This window comes from Ceratosolen solmsi, unplaced genomic scaffold (assembly GCF_000503995.2).
Source record: "Ceratosolen solmsi marchali unplaced genomic scaffold, CerSol_1.0 scaffold35, whole genome shotgun sequence".
Lineage (NCBI taxonomy): Eukaryota > Metazoa > Arthropoda > Insecta > Hymenoptera > Agaonidae > Ceratosolen > Ceratosolen solmsi.
The window spans coordinates 7,247,057-7,268,435 of record NW_011948423.1 but is presented as its reverse complement, the minus strand read 5'-3'; the positions used below and the strand labels follow the sequence as shown (position 1 = coordinate 7,268,435).

At 47.1% G+C, this 21,379-nt stretch overlaps 3 protein-coding genes across 9 annotated transcripts; 1 reads left to right on the top strand and 2 right to left on the bottom strand.

The window, feature by feature from the left end:
* Window positions 1-1,920: 1,920 nt before the first annotated feature.
* On the bottom strand, window positions 1,921-6,113 carry NUCB1 (Nucleobindin 1). Of its 3 annotated transcripts, none has more exons than XM_011499683.1 (11): window positions 6,054-6,113; window positions 4,972-5,086; window positions 4,796-4,903; window positions 4,487-4,708; window positions 4,305-4,401; window positions 4,157-4,233; window positions 3,963-4,065; window positions 3,662-3,842; window positions 3,433-3,589; window positions 3,112-3,159; window positions 1,921-2,927 (listed from the first exon to the last, which is right to left on the bottom strand). In XM_011499683.1, exons 2-11 carry the CDS (start codon window positions 5,080-5,082, stop codon window positions 2,094-2,096), a joined length of 1,938 nt encoding a protein of 645 aa, XP_011497985.1. In that variant the 5' UTR covers window positions 5,083-5,086; window positions 6,054-6,113; the 3' UTR covers window positions 1,921-2,093. The 3 variants fall into 3 exon arrangements, with proteins under 3 accessions (XP_011497985.1, XP_011497984.1, XP_011497986.1); XM_011499682.1 differs by lacking the exon at window positions 6,054-6,113 and adding an exon at window positions 5,783-6,043; XM_011499684.1 differs by lacking the exons at window positions 3,112-3,159; window positions 6,054-6,113 and adding an exon at window positions 5,783-6,044.
* A 2,242-nt stretch (window positions 6,114-8,355) lies between these two features.
* LOC105362279 (twisted gastrulation protein homolog 1-A) lies at window positions 8,356-14,668 on the top strand. 2 transcript variants are annotated; one of them, XM_011499681.1, is made up of 4 exons: window positions 8,356-8,703; window positions 11,079-11,301; window positions 11,436-11,642; window positions 14,085-14,668. In XM_011499681.1, the coding sequence occupies exons 2-4, from the start codon at window positions 11,085-11,087 to the stop codon at window positions 14,390-14,392; spliced, it is 732 nt and encodes a 243-aa protein (XP_011497983.1). In that variant the 5' UTR covers window positions 8,356-8,703; window positions 11,079-11,084; the 3' UTR covers window positions 14,393-14,668. The 2 variants fall into 2 exon arrangements, with proteins under 2 accessions (XP_011497983.1, XP_011497982.1); XM_011499680.1 differs by having other exon boundaries at window positions 14,079-14,668.
* Window positions 14,669-15,880: 1,212 nt separating this feature from the next.
* LOC105362277 (uncharacterized) lies at window positions 15,881-20,670 on the bottom strand. Of its 4 annotated transcripts, none has more exons than XM_011499677.1 (11): window positions 20,287-20,670; window positions 19,589-19,753; window positions 18,352-18,573; window positions 18,106-18,181; window positions 17,450-17,628; window positions 16,970-17,225; window positions 16,665-16,847; window positions 16,516-16,566; window positions 16,329-16,421; window positions 16,164-16,267; window positions 15,881-16,054 (listed from the first exon to the last, which is right to left on the bottom strand). In XM_011499677.1, exons 2-11 carry the CDS (start codon window positions 19,706-19,708, stop codon window positions 15,953-15,955), a joined length of 1,386 nt encoding a protein of 461 aa, XP_011497979.1. In that variant the 5' UTR covers window positions 19,709-19,753; window positions 20,287-20,670; the 3' UTR covers window positions 15,881-15,952. The 4 variants fall into 4 exon arrangements, 3 of the variants coding, with proteins under 3 accessions (XP_011497979.1, XP_011497980.1, XP_011497981.1); XM_011499678.1 differs by having other exon boundaries at window positions 19,589-19,710; XR_912879.1 differs by lacking the exon at window positions 15,881-16,054 and having other exon boundaries at window positions 16,186-16,267; window positions 16,329-16,416; window positions 20,287-20,669.
* Window positions 20,671-21,379: the final 709 nt, after the last annotated feature.

Here is a 21,379-nt window from a genome sequence, read left to right as displayed (position 1 = left end):
CCCTTTCTTTACTTTTTATACAACATTAGTTTTTTTTTTTTTTTTTTTTTTTTTTTTTTTTTTGCGTAATACCTTATCAAAGTCTCATACGACGTTGGTAAAGTCGCGTTACTTCCTTGATCGTTCATCATAATCGCACATTCTCACGATTGCGTACGACTACATCGTATACTACTATATACATTATGTACTGTAAATAGCGCGTTTATCATTGTGTTATAGTTCGTTCGCGGGACATATTTATTATTTTATTATCACGGCAATGAGAAGAACGACAATTCGGCCTCTTCTCTCCTTTAAGCTTTATTACTTCAATGTAATTATACTATTAGTTAACGAATTAATTGTACAATTATTTATTTTTTTGCGTTCTGCAGAAAGAATGGAGACGTTTGCTATTCCTTCCGGCGATTCAAGAAAAAAGTTATTCGGCGCTACTGAAGACTGTTTTAAATGATAAGAAGATGAGGAAGACGTAGACGAAGTAATAGATGAAGTAAATGACGTAGAAGATGGTGAAATAAGAAGCTGAAATAAGAATGCAATAGCTGCGAACAGTTTTCTCAAGTATTTTTTAAGCCAAATAATTTTTTTCCTGTATAAAAATGCATAAATCATACTTTTCTTTTCATTCGTCACGACAAGGCAATTAGCGGCCGTTACGATATCACATAGCTCGAGAATAATAATTCATTGTGATGGAAAACAGGCATGATTTTACGTATGGGTTTTGCATTATAAATTGTTTTTTTATCATTTTTCGATAAAATAGCGTCTAATTGTTATTCCTACGGTCGTATAAAATTGTCAATTATAAGAGTGTCACTCCAAAGGCCCATACATACGGCTCTTTCCTTGAAATTCGTTCCTGTTTTCCGTTTGCCCAATACGACGACCACGACGACCATTCATTACTGTATAATTTTGTAGTAATTTTCACTGACCGACGAGAGAATACAAATCCTCTTTGTTTAGCTAGACCAATTTGTTATTTAATAATTGAACGTTAAGCAAGCGTCATCAAGGCTTAGATTAGTAAATGATTAAGAACATGGATAAAAGCAACAAACAAACAAAAAAAAAAAACAATAACAAAAAAAAAAATGGAAAAAAGAAAAAATAAATAAGCATAAACATAAACATGATTCTGTCGCCTAGAACAATAAGGAGGGTATCATTTAAAGCGAAATCGAGACGGAAATGTTCTAAAAGACTTAAATGAGAAGAAATAAGAAAAGACAAGCAGGAGTTGGATATTTTATAGAGAGCCGCCATCCGTTGATTCTTTTTATTTATTGTACCGAATAGCTCTTAAGGTGACGTTTTACCGAAAAAAAAAAAAAAAAAAAAAAAAAAAAAAAAAAAAACTATACTATACCTATAAATACACCCTATATATAATACGGAGTAAGCGTACATTACCCTACCTACCGAGGAACAAACAGAATCACGCAATCATACATTTAAGTTGCTACTTGGCACGTATACCTAAGTAATATACTAACGTAAACAATATGCAATAATAATAAATATAAAAAAAAAAAAAAAATATATATACATAACTCTGTTTTTCATTTATCCACCTTGTTACTACTACTATTTGGTATTATCGGCCTTAATGTTGAAGGGGTTGGGTGGTAGAGTGGGAGAGTGGGAGAGGGAGAGAGGGAGAGAGGGAGAGAGGTGGGGGTGGGGAGGAGAAGTCTTGACATTTACGAGGTGTGGCTACAATCGAATGAAATTTAATATATAATTTTGTCAAATGAAATTTTATTTAATTTTGGCGTATATCGTTAATTGCCGATATGCATAATCGTACTCGTCAGTTTTAACAATTTTACAATTCCTAAATAACGAAGAATTCCTTTTTTGTTCTATCCACATTAAAAATTAAAAAATCACCAATATCGACCACTTTCTCTTCCATCCCCATTATATCTTCCATTGTAATGTAAAAGTTTTCGTGTTTTCGTCAACTAAATGTTAAGTATGAAATGGCGTCTGGCGGCATTATGTAAAAGTTTAACCGGAAGTCTTGTGTAATCGGTGCTATTATCCTAGGGCAATTACGTCTTAACAACTGTGGGTACATATCAATGGACCTGAGCATTCTTTAAGGAAGATACTTGTTCGTGCGTTTGTTGAGGAATTTGATTTTGAGTATTTGGTTGGTTCTGTCCACTCGACGCTTGCTGCTGCTGCTGCTGCTGCTGCTGCTGCTGCTGCTGCTGCTGCTGCTGTTGATTAATTAAATGCGGAGATCCAGCCGGTAGCTGCTGATTTTGTTGCACGTGTTGAGCAGCCTGATTAACGCTATTACTATCAATGCGTTGCTGATTTTGTTGCTGATTTGACTGCTGATTTTGTTGCTGATTTGGCTGCTGATTTTGTTGCTGATTTTGTTGCTGATTTAGCTGCTGGCCAGCTGGCACGTTGTATTGTTCAGGATGAATTTTATTGGGATCTTGCATAACCTGGGCTTGCTGGAATTGATACTGAGGTGGTGGCTGCTGGTTAGGAACAGGATAATTTTGTTGAGGAAGTCCTTGATTCATATTGTTGTTAATTGGTGCTCCCTGTTGATAAAATTGTTGCTGCTGTTGCTGTGGTGGTTGCTGCTGCTGCTGCTGCTGCTGCTGTTGTTGTTGCTGCTGTTGCTGAATGAATTGTCCTTGCTGAGGTGGTAACTGATTGTACGCGGCATGCTGTGGTGGCATTTGATTCGGGTATTGCATATGTTGCGGAGGCACTTGTTGAAGAGGCATCTGATTATTATATTGACCATGCTGCGGTGGCATTTGATTCATGTATTGACCTTGCTGAGGGTAGTGTTGCTGTTGTTGCTGTTGCTGTTGCTGTTGCATAGGTACCTGATATTGAGGCTGTTGTACATACTCTGGGTGTACTTGATTGGGATGAGATGGGAACTGAAATTCATTTATATCGTTCAGCTCAGTCGCGCTTACAGGTATTTGAATAAAGTACTAATCAAGCAGCTATACTAAATACGTGAAAAAAGTTTCAAAAGTAATTCTACAAAGATGATCTTAGGCATTTAAAATACAACTAAAATTCCCATTTGAAAAATAAATTAATTCTACTGTTTCTCACCTGCTGATGTCCAGCCGGCGGTTGACCAGCAGGTTGATTCTCTTGCAACTAGCAAAAAACAATGCACAAGCAGCTTGTTAATTGCTCTAATTACTAAAAATCAATGCTGTATTTTTCGGTAAGAACTCTTATATACGCATGCGATCTTTCAAAGTCACACGCACACACACACACACACACGCGCGCGCGCGCACACACACAAAAATAGATTACAAATATAGATAATGCAACTGAAAATAATGTAGAGTAAAATTACAAAATAGTTTATAAATAGCATGCTTACTTGCAAACATGATAAGGTTACGCTTATAATTATCTTACCATTCTTTGAGAAATAACCTTTTGCATTTCCTTAGCCTTTTGCTGTTTATATTCTTCATATTCTTGCTCAGAGTATAACTGCTGTTCATCGAGTGGCTCCCATCCAGGATCCTTTTCAAACTCTGCTTTCTTTGATTCGTTCAAAAATTCTTCGTAGCTGCAAGAGTTTCTAAGTAAGTCCTCGCTTCGCGTAAAACCATCGTAATTTAATCAATTTTATTCAATTTACCTAATAAGCCCATCTTTATTAATATCAGCCTCGCGAATGACGTGCTCTCTCATTCTTTCTAATTCTTCTGCTCGTTCGACAAGATCATCTTCTGGATGTCCCTCTGCATACAGTTTATCCAATTCCTTTAGGAACAGAGTTTTTAGTTCATTTTGATCCCAAACGCCATTACCATCCAAATCTATTGAAAAAAAAAACAAAAAAAAAAAAAAAACGAAACAATAAGTAAACAATGTACCAACCATCATTTGAAGTATCTTAATTATTTTTCAAATTAGTTTAACGCGATATTCAACCATACCATGTATAAAGAAGAAGGTTCTTGGATCAAAGTCCTGATTTTCCATATGATCTTGTTTTGACCAAACTTCTTCCAGCTGCTTTTTACTACCAGGATGATGCAACTATCGATTAATAGAAATATCAAAAATTTCAAATAAAAAAATAAAATACAGGCACATATAATTCAATAATGTGTTTAGTAAGTTGACTTACTGGTTCATGATCCTTATGTTTCTTTTCTAAATCATGTAGTTCATTTTCATATTTTTCTTTTTCTACATCGCTCATTTCTAAGGAAAGATTTTCAAAGATAAATATACAAACGCACGCATTAATCAAATCTATACAAACATATTCATACTTTTCATTTTTTCTTCTTGCTCAAACTTTTTATTCATTTCATATTGTTTAAATTCTTCGCGTCTTCTTTTATCAGCCTCGTCCAAGTCCTGAGTCGTCTGGAAAATGTACATACAAACTTATACACACTTATAGCTAAATACATGCCTCTTGTACTTTACTAATAATGGCTTCTTTGTTTACCTTAGCTATTAATTTCTTTAAGTCGTATATTTCAAAAGTATGAGGATTTGTGTGATCCACGTGCTCACCCATTTTCAAGTGATTTGGATCAAAACCATTCGACAATTCGTATTCTCTAACCGCCAAATGCCTCAGTCTTTCGAGCTCTGCTCTTTTCAATTCATCCAGTTTCGTTCTAACTTTATGATTTACGTATTCAAGTTCATCAGCGAGTTTGCCATTCTATAAAAGAAGCGGAAGAAGAAGAAGAAGCAATTAACCGACAATTCTTTGTGGACCCTCTCTCTTAAAATAGTAATTCCTACTCACACGAATATCAGTTTCGTTGGCCTTTTCTAGCTTCTCCCGAAAATCTGGATCACTCTCCAGGGCATATATAACTTCTTCCAGGTACCTGCGATATTCCACATCGTCGGGCTGAAAACGCATATGCCACTCAACAAATAATAACGGACTGCAATTACTATATAGCCAATCGTACTTACCAGCTCCTCCACTTCATTTTCAGCTTCCTCTTTCTTCTGCTTGGTAACCGGTGGTGCAACACAGTTCTGTATTGCAAATATCGAGACGAACAATATTAGCCAGAGCCTCATTTTTCTACAAAAGTAAAAGTAACGGTCGTTATTGATCTCACTCGACGAGGCAATCGATAAACGAGAGTATTTACAACAAATGCCTCCCAGTTGAGTAAACATTTTTCCCCACACATTATCAATCTCTCCACTCTCATCATTACCACCCAAGATTAATCTCAAGAATTTCTATCCGTACCCCAGCCACAAGGAAATTTACAATTCAAGCTATCGGTAAGATAATATTATCGGTCACCGCTTAAACATTAACAGTCAAAGCTGCCGCAATTCCGCTACTCATTTACGAAATACTACGTCGAACGCCAACGTTAAAAACACATTATTTATAAATAAACAGCCGGTTGAGCAGACGTTGACGATAAGATTAGCCAAGACCAGCGAAATACTTCTTCCCGTACGAATCAATACAACGTCATACTAAAGAAGCCAACAATACGAACAATACAACAACATACGCTAGCTACCCTGGCCCCCATCCAAACACCATAAAAATACCCGTTAATCAACAAATGTCTTAAAAGTCCCGATATAAAATGGCAGCGAAAAAACACGACGACGATCACCACCGCTCAGCTTCGTACAAAACTAATGACCCTGACCACTCACTTTTATCGGTCCCCCTAATCACGCGAATACTCAAGCGTATGGACAGCAGAGGCACGCCACGTTTAAGAAAACTCTTTAATCGCACTCGCCTCACCTTCTCATAATAATACGTGTCCCTCCAGCAACGACGTCTCTCATCTCCCCTCTCCCTCACGTCCCGTCATCACCGGGCTACGCGCCCCTCTCCGCCCGCGATCATACACGATTATCCCAAGGCTAACAGCGCACGTAGGCTTCTTTCATTAGTGCGACGGTCGCTGGGTAGTGGGTGGCGAACACGTAAACTCAAGCCTCACAACGCGCAAATGATACGTCGAACTCGGCCTAACTAGTATCATCGAGCGCACGAGCTTGGAATCACTTACACTCGACGAGCTGGCAAACTCGTCGTCTATTCCTCCAGGTTATTTGCAGCGACCGACTGGGGGGATTGGAGAAAATCCCGGAGGCCGTTCTCTCCTGCCAGGTCCCCAGATGGCGCTCATTATGACTTTCTTTCGATCGCCGCCATCTCCCTCTATCCCGGATTTGTGCCGCGGCTCTCGATTATCGCTCGGACGATTGCCGACAGCTGGACGACATTGAGAATGACGAATGGCCATTGCGTCAATAGTCCAGACGATAATACAATCGGAGATGGAATTTGACGGGAGATTATCGGGACTCCGTGGGGTCTAGGGGTACACAACGTCCGCTCGGACTCGGCCGATGCGCCTCCTCGACTCGACTCGACTCGACTCGACTCGATCAAGCCAAGGACACGAGATGGGATCGTAACTCGGGGTCCTAAGGGCCACCACACTAAATGAACAACGGAAGCCTGGGACGAGCGACGAGAGATTCCTTCGTGAAATCGGAGAGTCGAGCAAGTGCGAATGCCAGTGCCATGATACAGTGCGACGATCCAGGACCGACTGATGGGCCGTGACGAGCCGGACGACTGCGTGGGGCGGGGGGAGGGGACGATGGACCGAGATGAGCCTGAGAGGAGAGAAACTAAAGACCGATGAGCAAATGAGGGGATTGCGGGCGGGATGCGCAGTATTGGTCGTCGTCGGAGGCACGATCGCTGCAAGTCGATCAGCAAGCTGCTAAGCTTCCTCGAAGACCCTATATAATCGTTACGCGAGGAAGCGTCCGTCAATTTTTGGAAAATTTCGACCAACGGGCCAGAATCCCTCCGTACAGCCATGGTAGATGAGGAAAAGGCAAGGGAGCTCATCAGACTGGCCGGACTTGCCGCTGCGTGGCGAGGCTCGTGCCAGGCTCTTTAGGATCTCGGGGTCTGTTATTGGCAGTACGTACCGACACGGTTCTAGGGCCTAGGGGAGGTGGGGAGGTCTCGACGTGAGAGTTCCTCAACGTCGAGTCATCGCCGGGCTATCGGTCGTCCCATCGCTCGCGGTCTACTTTAACGACCTTACCTACTACCTCATCGGGCCCCGCTCTCGCCCTCATCACAGCAGATGAGCATAAACGCCGTTTCCGATCTCAATTGTCCGTTCCGACCGTGGAGAAGAGGCGCCAGCGCCGAGGTAATTGACAATCGTGTTACGAAACATTAGTCAGAATTGGTCCGCGCTTCCTCGACTCCCTCATCAATTGATCAGACCGGACGGAAGGTTGATAGTTCCCAGTGCTCCGGATAAAAATCAAATAACACGTAATGTCGCTCACGAAAGACGTTTCTACGAACAGATAGGGATAGACAGAGAGAGAGAGAGAGAGAGAGAGAGAGAGAGAGAGAGAGAGAGAGAGAGAGAGAAAGAGAGAGAGAGAGAACGGCGGAAGTATTTAAATGCTTAAGCGGCACTTATCGTCGTAAGAGATGAGTGGGAGGCAGTGGTGGCGGGACTCCGAGTACGAGACGAGCATCGACGATAACCGAATTGCTGACAAGGGCGCGAGTCGTCGAGGGTGATGCTGGCGAACGTCGTTCTCTACAGTATCGAGATCCCGGTTGGACAATGTTTCCACCTCTGCAGAGAATCACGTTTGTCTGGACGTCGGAGGTCAGGAAGGAGACGCGCACAGGTGAAACGCTCGTCATGCGGGTAAAGGCAGGGGAAGGGGACACGGCGGGAAAAAAAGCCTCGACGATGGACGAGGTGACGGGGGACGGAGATCTAAGCAATAAACGGCGAACGGGAGAGTGAGGGAGAGAGCGAGACGTTGTAGGAGCGGCACTCGAGCGACAGGTAAGGTAAAAAGTCGAAAAAATTCGAGAACCAGTCGTGCTCCCCTCCGACCGACGATTTCGAGAGCACCGAAGCCGCCGTCGCCGCTGTTTTAGCAGCAGTAACAGCAGCAACAGTAAGAGCAACAGCAACAGCAACAGCAACAGCAACAGCAACAGCAACAGCAACAGCAACAGCAATAGCAGAAACAGCAACAGCAACAGCACCACCACCACCACCACCAGCACCAGCAACCGCTGTTGTTTCCACCTCCTCCTCTACATCTCCCTCCTCCACCTCCTCCTCCACCTACTCTTCCACCACCTCCTTCTCCTCCTCCTCCTCCTCCTTCTCCTCCTGCTCTGCCGTCTCCTCCTCCTCCACCTCCTCCACCACCTAAGCCTCCTCCTTCTCCTCCTCTTTAGCCTCAACCTCCTCCTCCTCCTCCTCCACCTCCTCCTTCTCGACAGCCTTTTCCTCCTGACGGTCCTCGGCTCCTCTCGCGCGAGACTCTCTTCCTTAATTCAGTCGAATAGGCGCCGCACCTCGATCCGGCTCGTCGCCCGCGCTCTCTGGCAGACTCGGAGGCGCGCGACATGTCACGCGGCCTACTGCGCACAGCGACTTCGGCCACACGGGAGTGTCTCGTCGCGCACCAGGAGTACCGATAGTCACCAGGAAGAAGTCGCACCGAGGGAAGTCCGAGAAGAGCCCGTAACTCTGCCACCGTGTAACCTTACCACCCTCGACGTCGACCCCCGCTCGACGCCCAACGCCCGTCCTCGTCGTCTTCTCGAGCTCGGGAACGACGGATCTAGCCGAGAGCCTCCGACAGCAGGTGCGTATCGACCCCACGTGTACCGCGAGCGGCCACCTCCGCGCCTTCCGACGCTCCTCCGGCGCTCCGAATTTTTCTCCTCTTAGTCACTTGGCGCTACTACGCTCCCAAAGGCGACTCCGACCATCAGACCCCAGCCTCCCGCGCGCGACCTACCTGAAGTTCCCCGAATACTCGAGATCGTAATTTTCGGAGCTCTGGCGCTCGCTTGGCCAAGCGAGCTCACTCGGCATACCTGAGCGGAAGGGTCTCTCTCCTCTTCCTCCTCCGCCACCGCGTCCTCAGCCATCTCTACCCATCCCCCGCCCTGCCCCGACGGTATGCGATAACGACGCGAGCGCGAACCTTCGAGGCACCCGGGCCCCTCTTTCGCCAGCGGCGTTGCGCGGCCTCGATTTCCCGGCCCCTACAGCGGCCGATCAGCCCATTTGTCTCGCAGCGGCGCGCACGAGCTCCTGCTTCTGTCCCCCTGCCCCACCGCCCCGCCGCCCCGTGGTCCATTACCCCCCGCCGAATCCCGTGCCACCCAACGAATTCCTCTCCTACGTTAGAAAGTTAAACGGCCGAGCGTTCGACATATACAATTATCCTATTAGGTTAGACTCGAGTGTCTGCATTGGTCCGACCTTTGCCGATCGCCAAACGCACCAATCGAGCGCCATTCTACCTCCGCGACTCGGTCGACGGCGAGCCGCTGCTGCGATCGCTCTTCTCCTCGGCTCGTCACTCCGCTAAACGACGACGTTGCTCTCTCTCTCTCTCTCTCTCTCTCACTCTCTCTCTCTCTCTCTCTCTCTCTCTCTCTCTCTCTCTCTCTCTCTCTCTCTCTCTCTCTCTCTCTCTCTCTCTCTCTCTCTCTCTCTCTCTCTCTCTCTCTCTCTCTCTCTCTCACTCTCTCTCTCTCTCTTTCTCTATCTCTCTCCCTATCTCTCCTCTTCTCTCCAATCCGTTCCTATCGTTCGACGCACGTTCGACAAGGCAATCGAATGAGTGCTCAAGCGCAGCTGTCGATTTCCAATCGCTCAGCGCCTTCCCAGACATCCGTGGGAGCGCGCCTACAGGACGCAATCGCGAATCAACGAGGAAAATGTATGAGTACGGCATCGTTAAGTCGCACCCCAACAATAGTGAAGCTCCTGGCTACGGCTATTGAAATAAATAAATGCCTTATTACGTAAGTAATAATACGCTCCGTGCACCCCGTGGTTTCTGAATGAACGTTTTCGGCCACTTTGGTATCGTCCTCGGCTAAAACTATATTCGCATGTTCAAGCGAGAGAGACAGAGACAGAGAGAGAGAGAGAGAGAGAGAAAAGGAGAGAGTGGGTGGGTGGTGGGCCCTCCGGTGAACTTGGCAAGGAGGCAGGCAGAGTGAGCGAGAAGAATTAGGGAGAGTGGGCAAATGGACTTTCCAGGCGGACTAAGAGGCAAGTCGCTGAATAAATGCTCGAGAAAGGATTGGAACCGGTCGGGAACTCGCGCCCAGCCGACGGAGACGCGAATTCAGGATTAAAGACGAATGACGGAGGAGAATAAGGACCGAGGGCACCGAGCCGAATTACTATTAGCAGCGAGGAGGAGAACGGCGTAACGAGATCGGAGCTCGTGCTCCAGGTCGTCCAACGCAAACTCACCCTTACGTGGGAGCGAACTCCTGCGTAATTCACAAAAGCATTGCCGTTAGTGTATTAATGCGCTTGAAATAAATCGCAAAAATCAGTGGGTGGCGGTGCGGGACGTATTATTAGAAACAGATGCACTCACGCACGCAAGCGCGTACTCACGCATACCCGCGCAAAGTAGCAGCTTCGACTGGGGTTATTGGGGTGGGGTGGGTGGGGCAGAAGGATCGCCGTAGGAGAGCGAGCGAGTGTATCGCAATAACGAGCTACAGTAGACTTAAATAATTGCGTCAAACGCAATTATCGTTTCCGATCATCGCCGATTAATCGACAGACTACGATTCAAACGTCTGTGCTCGCGTTCAGTCGCTCTCTCTCTCTCTCTCTCTCTCTCCGCTCTACACTATCGGCTCACGGCTCTCCGCTTTCCGCTCTCCGCTCACGGCTCTCACGCTCTCCGTCGGTCGCTGGTGCAGCCGTCGACAGCAGAAAAATCAGCTTCGCCTCCGCGGCTACCGTGGCTGCCGCCGCCGCCGCCGCCGCCGCCGCCGCCGCCGTTGCTACCGCTGTTGCCACCGCCGCTACCGCTGCCGCTGCTGGAGCTTCCTTTAAATCCTCGTCGAGGGCGATAAAATCGGACGCTGTCCCGAGAGTGGAAGACCGGGAAGAAAAGTCGTGGACGTATTGCGGGTGTGCGGGGATCGTTGCTCCAGCACTCCGAGGGCTTTCTCAACGTAGTGCTCGATCTTCTAGGGAACGATGAGGCCCACGCCGGTCCTCCCGATATTAAGCGCTGCCCTGGTCCTCCTGCTCTCGGCCGGTTGGAGCCACGGCTGCAACGAGGCCATCTGTGCGAGCGTCGTCAGCAAGTGCATGCTGACCCAGAGTTGCAAGTGCGATCTCGTCACCTGCACCTGCTGCAAGGAGTGCTTTTCCTGCCTGTCCTACCTATACGACGAGTGCTGCTCCTGCGTGGGTACGTATGTTTCCCGCACGGACGAACGACCGCGCCCACCACAAAAACAACAGCCGCTAAACCAACTAATCGCACGCACACACTCTCTCTCTCTCTCTCTCTCTCTCTCTCTCTCTCTCTCTCTCTCTCTTTAGATCTCTGCCCCAAGCCGAACATCACGGATAACCCGCTCAGCAAAAAGTCTCACGTTGAGGACTTCAACGAGCCCGTGCCCGGGCTATTCCAGGCCCTCACCGCTGAGCCCGACGCCCACGAGCGATGGCTCACCTTCACCTATCCGGTCGACTTCGACATCACCCTCTTCGCGCCCAACCAGGAGAAGGAGATCAAGTACCACATGCGTAAGTTACTCGACGGGAACGTGGGACGAGTAGTTGCGCGTGCGAGTTCCTGTTTACTTATCCTGTATTATTTATTATATCGAGGGCGGCACCGCCTCAAGGGAAGGATCGTCCGCCCCGCTTCTCGCCCTTACCAATATCAATTCCTCAAACAGTCAGTTCCAATAAAGTGCGCTCGTCCTCCTTAAGCTCGCTGCTTCAGCTTCTTCACAGCCAAACGGCTATTACGCCCCACTGCACAATGGCCCGCAATTGCACAATCGGCTAATCAGCGCTGCGAATTCCGGGAAGCCTGGAATTGCGAGCTTATCCGATTATTTCTCTATCGTCGACACTCGGGTCGCGCTTATAGGCGCACGCGTGCGCCAGTGCGCCAGTGCACCTGCGCTCCGGCATTACGCCTATAAATAACTCCGAGTGGAATTCATTTTTAAATTCCACGAGTGCTAACGTACACACTCATTGATGTCGCTGCCTCGACGCCAATGTCCATTTCCAATTGTCATTATCATTATCATTGCGATCACTTCGTCGTAATCATCAACATCGTTATCATCATCGTCATTATTATTATTATCGTCGTCATCATCATCATCATCATCATCATCATCATCATCATCATCATCATCATCATCATCATCATCATCATCATCATTATTATTAGTGCTGCCGTTGTTGCTACTGCTGTTGCTGTTATTTCCACCATTGCCCTCGCTATTGCCATTGTTGTTGTTATTATTATTATTATTATTATTATTATTATCATTATCATTAATATTATTATTATTATTATTATTATTATTATTATTATTTGTTGTTGTTGTTGTCGTCGTCGTCGTCGTCGTCGTCGTTGTTGTTGTTGTTGTTGTTGTTGTTGTTGTTGTTGTTGTTGTTGTTGTTGTTGTTGTTGTTGTTGTTGTTGTTGTTGTTGTTGTTGTTGTTGTTGTTGTTGTTGTTGTTGTTGTTGTTGTTGTTGTTGTTGTTGTTGTTGTTGTTGTTGTTGTTGTTGTTGTTGTTGTTGTTGTTGTTGTTGTTGTTGTTGTTGTTGTTGTTGTTGTTGTTGTTGTTGTTGTTGTTGTTGTTGTTGTTGTTGTTGTTGTTGTTGTTGTTGTTGTTGTTGTTGTTGTTGTTGTTGTTGTTGTTGTTGTTGTTGTTGTTGTTGTTGTTGTTGTTGTTGTTGTTGTTGTTGTTGTTGTTGTTGTTGTTGTTGTTGTTGTTGTTGTTGTTGTTGTTGTTGTTGTTGTTGTTGTTGTTGTTGTTGTTGTTGTTGTTGTTGTTGTTGTTGTTGTTGTTGTTGTTGTTGTTGTTGTTGTTGTTGTTGTTGTTGTTGTTGTTGTTGTTGTTGTTGTTGTTGTTGTTGTTGTTGTTGTTGTTGTTGTTGTTGTTGTTGTTGTTGTTGTTGTTGTTGCTATCGCCGCTGATAGTATTATCGAGTAATAATGTTCGAGATGATGTAGCTTTAAGAAAGAGGAAAAAACCACAGTTGCGGCGTTGCTTCGTCCATTATATATTACTTTGATGCCGCCAGGAATTTCTTGAGTACGCAGAATAATCATAGGTAAATCTCGCGGTCGGTCGGCCCGCCCGAATGATCGACATTGTCGGTTACTTACAAAGCGGCTCTAAACGTAAAAGAAGTAAAGAGCAAATATAAGAAGCTAAAGAATCGTAAAGTTCGTAAAAGTTTGACTCATTGTCACGCTGGCAATTTGAATACCTCATTTTATGGCTTTGCTAACTGACGTTTCCGGCACATACGGAATGCTCTTTAAATTCTTCTGAAAAAGTGGCTTTTTTTTCCTTCTTTCTTTCCATTTGTTTTCATTTTCTTTGTTTCTATTGTTTTGTTTTTTAATTTATTATTGTTTTTGTTTTTGTTTTGTATTTTGTTTTAAAGTCTGCGCTTTTTATGCTCTCGCGTTAGCACACGCGCACGAACACAAAAGAGCATTAGCGCGCACGTGTAGATACAGCGCGAGGGAATGAGAGGTTTCGCGGAATTGCAGAACGGCTGCGAGGGGGGGGGGGGGGGGAGGAGGAGGAGGAGAAGAGGAGAAACGCGCAAAGCGAGATCGAGAGACTCGGTAATTCCAGGCTTCTTGATAAAAGCTGGGCGAGGAGAAAGAGAAGGGAAACAATTGGCAGAAAGCAACGATGGCATTATACCACCGATCCCTCCTCCCAATTTAAACGGAGTCCTTAACCTATTTAATTTTAAATCCAAGCGGATAACAGAGAGCGTCGCGCTTAAATATTTAATATAGCCAATGAAGACGGCGGTCGTGATGTTATAGGCCCAATGGTCAATAGTGCACGAATGGGTATGGGTATGATGGTGGAGATGAGTAAAGTTTGGTAGAGGAGGGGGGGGGTGTGGATAGGCACGTGGGAGTGTGAGTCGATATGTTGCTACATCGAGACCTCCTCGATAATGAGTTTCAGAGTCGCTCGAGGGCGAGAAGAACTACTCGCTCAAGCCAAACGTGATGACGGTGAACTGCACGGTCGCCTATATGGCCCAGTGCAACTCATGGAACAAGTGCCGACAGGCCTGCCAGAGCATGGGGGCAACGAGCTACCGCTGGTTCCACGACGGCTGCTGCGAGTGCGTCGGTGACACCTGCATCAACTACGGCATCAACGAGTCGAGGTGCCTGCACTGCCCGCTCGACAAGGAGGAGGACATCAAGGACCAGTACGATGATTACGGCCAGGAAGAGGACGAGCTCACGGAGGACGAGATCGACTGAGCACCAACAGCTCCTCGTCCCTGTGTCTCTCACGGCGCCACCTCCCGTCACTCCTTCGCCCAATCTTCCTCCCTCGCTTATCGATCCGTCCTTTTACCTTTACCTTTCGACCTTACCGTCTCCACTGCTATTAATAACGGCAATGGCACCTTCTCGTGGAGTCTGTAAACTTTTTTAAACGGCAGAAAGCTATTTCTAGTCACGTTTTATCGTTCAAGAAGCCACGGACGTTGCGAATCACAGCCCCTTAACCCGCGTGATCGATCGTTCTATTGTTGTTGTCTTTAAATCACTCATTTTTTTTTAAACCCCTTTTTTTTTTTTTTTTTTTTTTTTTTTATTCTTCAACATGAAAATTTTTAATAACCCTAATCCCTATTCCTCGCCTCCAATTATGGAGGACTTGCACGTAAGTCTCCGTGGCCACCAATCAGCATCGAATGTCTCTCAGTTCCGTATTTTATGTTTTATCTTTCTTTTAGTAATGACCAAGTTCTAAACACGGATCAAAAAATCATTTATTCGAATAGGACTATAAGTGAATTTTGTGCACGTATCTCATAGTATTAGTAAGTTAATTAGTTTGGTTTATAATTTCGATTCATAAGCGATATCATTAATTTTTTACTATATATATATATATATATATATATATAAGCGCCAACGATTATTATTATCATCATCGTCATCATTATAATTGTCATCATTATTGCAATTAATTGTCAATTATTAATCATAACGATGACGATAATTATTCTTCTTTTTCTTCTTCTTCTTCTTATTATTATTATTATTAATATTATTATTATTGTTATCATTATTGTTAACATTATTATCATTATTGATGATGATGATGATGACGATGACGACGACGACGACGACGATGATCATCATGATTCTTATTATTATTACTACTACTACAATTATAATAATTATTATGATTATTATTATGATTATTATTATTATTAATAATATGCTGTATTGTGCCATACGTATAAAATTGTACATATAAACAAATTGCCATGACATTAAATGCCTTATATTCACCACAAATATCGTCGTTCTTTGAAATTATTTTATTCATTTATTATTTTAATAGGAAAACATAAATATACATCAAATCCTATATCCACGTACATTCATCGATTATTCCTAGTATTAAATTACATTGTCTTAACTAAGTGTCTAGAAAATTTTTGGCACTTGTACAAGATTTATATTTGTGCCAGGTGTGTGCGATCATTGCTGCTACGCTCTCTCTCTCTCTCTCTCTCTCTCTCTCTCTCTCTCTCCCGACATTCTACACTCAGCTCATACGGAATTAATATGATTAAATAGAATAAAAACTGCATGTCGTCGATGGCTTCCAATAAATTTATATGGCCGGAGGAGAATGGCTTTGATATCGTTGATGTGACACGAGTCGATGCTCGCGCACTCGTGGGGCAAGTCCTTGCCTCGCGATAAGCCATTTTCCAACAGCGAACAATACCCGGTATAAGGCAAGATCACTTTGCCGACAATTTTCCACAAACATAGCGTCACTAGCCAGCAATCACGTTAAATGGTCCTGTCGTCTTGAACTTCCGTGTTCTCGGGCAACTTCATAAAGTGCAAATCGTTGCCGGTCCACATGGAGTAAAGGCTCGATGCAACCGATTCCTAAAATACATACGACAATGTACTACGATATCACACGAGAGAGAGAGAGAGAGAGAGGGAGAGAGAGAGAGAGAGAGAGAGAGACGTGGAAATTATAACTTATACGTACCCCAGCACCAGCACCTGCACCTTCGGAGCCCGAGCGACTGTGCGCAGAGACGCAGGAATCCGTGGACGAGCTGCTCTTACGAGACGAAAGCAATTCCACGACACCTGAAAGGAGTTTATCCATTCAGCTAATGGGCGACTGACAATTTTATTAAACCATTCCTACCGGGATCCGATTCCCTGTGATAGCTGTAGTCGCTATGCGAGTGTACGCTGTCTTTGCTATCGCAGTGAATGCTGCCGCTGCCTCCACTCTGCTCTATGGGGAAACAGAAAGAGAGAGTGCGAGGGATTAATGGGTCGGGAATGTTGAACGAGTCGAGCCGGAGGCCTACACGTACGTATCCACTTACCAGAATCCCTGTGCTCCCCGCTGTGGGCACTATGGTCGCTGTCGCGCGGCCCTGTCAATGGAGGAGAACGGTCGATGAGTAGGATGAGTGAGCACGAGTGAGTCGGGCATTCGTGCAATGGGCAGAGGCGCCGTTATACCGATACTCACCCGAATGGTCCGAATGATCACTGGAGTGGCAATCGTGCGGCCAGCAGCGCGACGAATTGGCGTTCCTCGAGTCCGGCCAGACCGCGCCCTCGCAGCCGATGCTTTCGTAGCTGCAGGTCGTTAGCGTGACACCCGGGACGTGCTGGCCCCTGTAGCTCATCTGCTGGCTCGATATCCTGACTCCTGAGGATAGGGCCGACGTTGTCGAGGAGGTGGGGAGGGTGGGCGAACGTTCGCGACGGCAACCAAGCGCGTTTAATTAAGATAGTCAGCGGGGGAGGGGGCGGTAAGGGGCGTAGAGTTACCTGGCTTGCAAGAGAGAAGCTGTATGGCCTCGCGTAGCCCATCCTGGCTGGCCATCGCCGACTTCCAGAGGGAGTCCGGGGTCGTTGACCTGCTGCGGTCCTGGTACGGCACCCTCAGTCTCGTCCTCGCCTCCTGTCTCGGCCACTCGGTCACGTGACGGCAGTCCCAGGGCATGGACCATCGGCGCACCGCTTGCTCGGAAGACTCGCCACCGAACATGTCGGCCGCCGCCGTCTCCGACCACCTCCTCTGAACCTGGAGCGTTCGCGGGTGGATGAGCGCGCGTCGATCAAACTCTAGTGGCTAATCGATCGGGAAAATGTGGTACGTAATGGCACGTGGGAAAGACTCACGCCGCGAATGGATTGGATTGAGTTTTGGTGGGGATGGGGATGGCGGTATGGCAGGGGGAGGAGGGAGAGGAGGGAGTGAGGTAGGGGGGGGGGTTTCCACGCGGTAAACACCACGGTGGCTCGTACCTGCAGAGGAAACAACGAGTACGGCAGCGGCGATCTATGACTACCGGGCTGCGATGGGTGGTGGGCGGACGTGGAGGAGACCGGTGGTGGTGAGCTGTAAAGACGCTGGAAGCACTGCTGGAGCGCTGCGATGTCGCACTCCGTCTCGTCTTGGGAGCAGGAGCACTCAGCCATGCTTCCTGAAACCCTCGTTGCATTTAATTCGCAGCCGAAGCTGATTTTTGCACTTTTATCGGTAAGACTGAGTGCCCAGTCAGCCCAACCGCCCGGCCTACGCCATATAGCCGAGAGCTCACCCCTTCGGAATCATTAAATCGAATTAATCGATAATTTCCCGATTCGCTACAAATACTTTAGTTAGTGTGGCGATCCGAAGAGCGCTCGAGCAGTAACGGTAGCTTCAGCGGCTTTACTACGTTGCGGCTACTAGGGGCTACGGCGGGACTGAGGGTGTGGGCAGCTGGCGCCGTAATGGAACGATGGCAAATGTAGTTATTGGGGGCGGGTGTGTGCGCGTGCGCGTGCGTGTGCGCGTGCGTGTGCGTGTGTGTCTGTGCGTGTGTGTCTGTGCGTGTGCGTGTGGTTGGGGATGAACAAGGTGACTCCGATACGCGCGGATCCACGGGTAACTTACAATTATCGGCCCCTGCACTTACCCAAACATTTGCAACACGCGACGCAGAATTGGTACTGGAGATTTATGAAGGTCAGCATATTGTCCCGAAGTATATCCTGCGAATAAACAGACGACCATTGCTACTTATCCTTGACGACCATTAAAGCCCGTAATAAGGCATTGGCATTTACAATAGCCAGCCGTGCGACGATGACACGCGCCAAGCCTAACGATCCCCTTAAACTTTCCTCTGTTCACCAACGCGGCTACTATAACGTATCCTTACGTGCTTCTCGCCGTCATTGTCGAGAATCTCGTAATCCTTCATAGCGGTGACGACGTGTTTCTTAACGGTGTGGCTGGCGACGTTGGTTGCCCTGGTCAGTTCCTCCCAACCTGCTAAACACTGGCTCGTCACCCTGCATTGAGCCATGGTATCGTGAACGGATAGAAGCGCCTGCAAGGACAATGCCAACTTCGTACCAGCCGAGCATAGTCCGTTCAGCATCTGCGCGTCACGAAATATTACCCAATATATTTCTCATTTGACCCGGGACCTTCTATTATAATGTGGGATTATTAATTGGGAGCGGCCGGGGCGGACGATACGAATGGAGAGTTTGGAAAATTTCATTTCGTATTTAATCGGTCACTAGTGGATGATCGCGTAAGCTCTGCCTTTTTATTATCCTACGTGTGTCATATGTTTTTTTTTTTTTTTTTTTGCATGAAGCTTGCAAATTTGTCTCGTATGCATCGTAATCGTGCGCGATTCTACTATTGCACGTCGAATGCAAGCCATAGGTTTCTTGAATAATTTTTGAATAATCTTTGAATAATTTTCATTATTATTGACTTCGAAGAGAAAGAGCGATCGGTTCGGTGAAGATTTGATTGGAGATTGATATTCCATAGACGAGTTGTCAAACGTTTATCGTGGTGACGGGCAATTCAGGTGAGAAATAAAAATAAACCGAGTGAAAGGTCTTTATCGCGGGATTGGAATGAACGGCGAGCTTACTTAGCGACCGAGACCCCAGCAATGTGTACAAACCATTACATCTTCCATGGCGTTGGTCCCATCCTTCCGCAATGATAAATCAATTAATTGGGCGCTTGTATCGACGCTCGTGGCCACACGAAGCCACTTTATGACCCGACGTTAGCAAAAGGTCTTTGTCAAACATTGCACCGCCAAGCTGAGGCGAGAGTACAAAGTAACTAATATTTCAAGTAGCGGTGCGTGAAGTTGTCACGCGTATAAAGTCGTTGACACATCCGCGCGCTCAACGATTTAACGAATCGCATTGATAATGGAATGAAAGTGCAAACAAACAAACCGCGACTACTAATGATAAATAAGTCCCGCTTACTCAATACGACGGTAACGCTGTGCGCTTAATTATCATTGCTCGATGTAGTATCGATGAGCGAGCGAGCTAGCTGCCGTAATAATAGGGGATTAAGAGGGCAACTTGAGAAGGGGAGAGCGATGCCCGGAAGAATAGCGAGGAGGTGAGTACCTGTAAATACGTGAGCCAACTGCCAAGGCATTCGTTAACGTCCGTTTGATTGTGAGCAATGTGATTGTCTCCGCTGGATTTCTGACCAGCACCACCCGCACCACCACCGGCCTCGGCCATCTCTACGACCAAAACAATAGACTAGTCGCTAATTGATCCATTAATCTGGAAAATAACAAAGTGCCCACTGAATCCTTAGCACATGTAAGCGCGCGGCTGCTCGCTTAACGCTCAACATGTCCAAGGCAAATTAGAATCCGATTGCAAAATACCGCTCCCACAACACACGCGTGACAGCTCTATTCAATCTTATCGGAGAGTGAAATTTACACGGTGGATAATTCATCGCTGACAGGCGTAGTTGGCGAGGAAACGCTCGAGTGAGACGAGCGAGGGACTGGTCGTCGAGGCAAAGGCGGAGGTGTGGAGGCGAAGTCGAAGGCGAAATAGAAGGCGAAATAGAAGGCGAAATAGAAGGCGAAGTCAAAGGCGAACTCAAAGGCGAAGGCGAATGCATAAGCAAAGGCTAAGGTAATTGATACCGGGGTGAGGGAGTTTTGGGAGGGGGGAGGGAACAGCCAGGAACAGCTGCTGGGGGAACGAGGATCGATAGCGGCTGGCGGACGGCCCGAGGGCGGCGGGAGGTGGAGATTAGTTACATGCAACCCTAGGATCCTCGGATGGCCCCGTCGACTCACCGACGCTTGGCGACACGAGGTCGGTAGGTCCGTCTGTTGCGACGTCGTCTCGGGGCCAACATTAACGTGCAAACTGACCACACTGAAGAAGATGCCCGATCGATCTCGAGCCGTGGGGGTGGTTACTCAGCCGGCTACGAAGTCCTTCCAGGATGTCGGCTCGCGGCGCTTGGGCATCACCGCCTCTCGCTGAACCGTACCCGGTCGACGTACTTGCGCTCCGTAACCGCCTGCCCCCACTTGCTCCACGATCAAACGTCCGGGCGTCGCTCCCTCGACGTAGACTCGGCCGCGCTCGCTGCCCCCTCTGATTTCCCGCACTTGCGCACACTCTCGCTACTTGCTCGCGCGCACCTCCTCCAACTCCTCGTCATCCTCCTCGCTCGACGTACGGACGTGCGCCCACACCTTCCGGCTACACTGAAGCATTACCGGCCAACTCGTTGTTACTCGGAACGCGAATAGTAGCGTCCGACGGTAAGTGAGATCCCCCACGGGCGTACGTTCCTACAGCGGGGAAAGTCGGAGTGGTCGCTGGCGTTGCTGTTGGGTCTAGGGGGTCCAGGTGGAGAATGGACACGGGGTCTGCGCACCCTACTCTCTCTTGCTCTCTCTTGCTCTCTCTCTCTCTCTCTCTCTCTGTCTGTTATTTTGATGTCTCCCGAGATGTCGTCGGTCCAGCCGTTCCACCGAGTGTGAAAGCATGAAAGACGCGACTCTTGAATAACGAGTGCGAAAGGGAGACGATGATGGCATAAGATGGTCGTAGGGTGTAACGGTAAGTCGAGCCAAATGCTTTACGGGATAGTGGTGCGCGAGTACGAAATCCTATGGCGAACGGCCGCTCGTACTTTGGAGAATGGTTCAGTAGGTCTCGACCTGCAGGTCGAAGGAACGCGCTTTATTGACGGGCGGGGGATGAGAGGGGCCATGGTGGTGAACGAAGTCGAATGATGGTGGGTGAAGGGCCGATTAGTAGGACGAGGCGTATGTTGGAGATTGGGAGGCACGCGCGGCCCCTCGAGTACATTTAGGTAAGTTGACGAGCGTCCGAAGCTCCCTCGAGCCGCAACATTTTGCACAGACTTCGTTT

Bases quoted from the DNA above. Each gene is read 5' to 3' on its own strand.
- NUCB1 (XM_011499682.1), bottom strand. From the start codon at position 5,826: ATGAGAGACGTCGTTGCTGGAGGGACACGTATTATTATGAGAAG. The intron at 5,087-5,782 runs GTGAGGCGAGTG...TTACTTTTGTAG, and splicing joins ACACGTATTATTATGAGAAG to AAAAATGAGGCTCTGGCTAA. The intron at 3,843-3,962 runs GTATGGTTGAAT...TTTTTTCAATAG, and splicing joins AACCTTCTTCTTTATACATG to ATTTGGATGGTAATGGCGTT.
- LOC105362279 (XM_011499680.1), top strand. From the start codon at position 11,085: ATGAGGCCCACGCCGGTCCTCCCGATATTAAGCGCTGCCCTGGTCCTC. The intron at 11,302-11,435 runs GTACGTATGTTT...CTCTCTCTTTAG, and splicing joins CGAGTGCTGCTCCTGCGTGG to ATCTCTGCCCCAAGCCGAAC. The intron at 11,643-14,078 runs GTAAGTTACTCG...CTCGATAATGAG, and splicing joins GGAGATCAAGTACCACATGC to TTTCAGAGTCGCTCGAGGGC.
- LOC105362277 (XM_011499677.1), bottom strand. From the start codon at position 19,708: ATGGCCGAGGCCGGTGGTGGTGCGGGTGGTGCTGGTCAGAAATCCAGC. The intron at 18,182-18,351 runs GTAAGGATACGT...GTTTATTCGCAG, and splicing joins ACAATGACGGCGAGAAGCAC to GATATACTTCGGGACAATAT. The intron at 17,226-17,449 runs GTACGAGCCACC...CGAACGCTCCAG, and splicing joins ACTCGTTGTTTCCTCTGCAG to GTTCAGAGGAGGTGGTCGGA.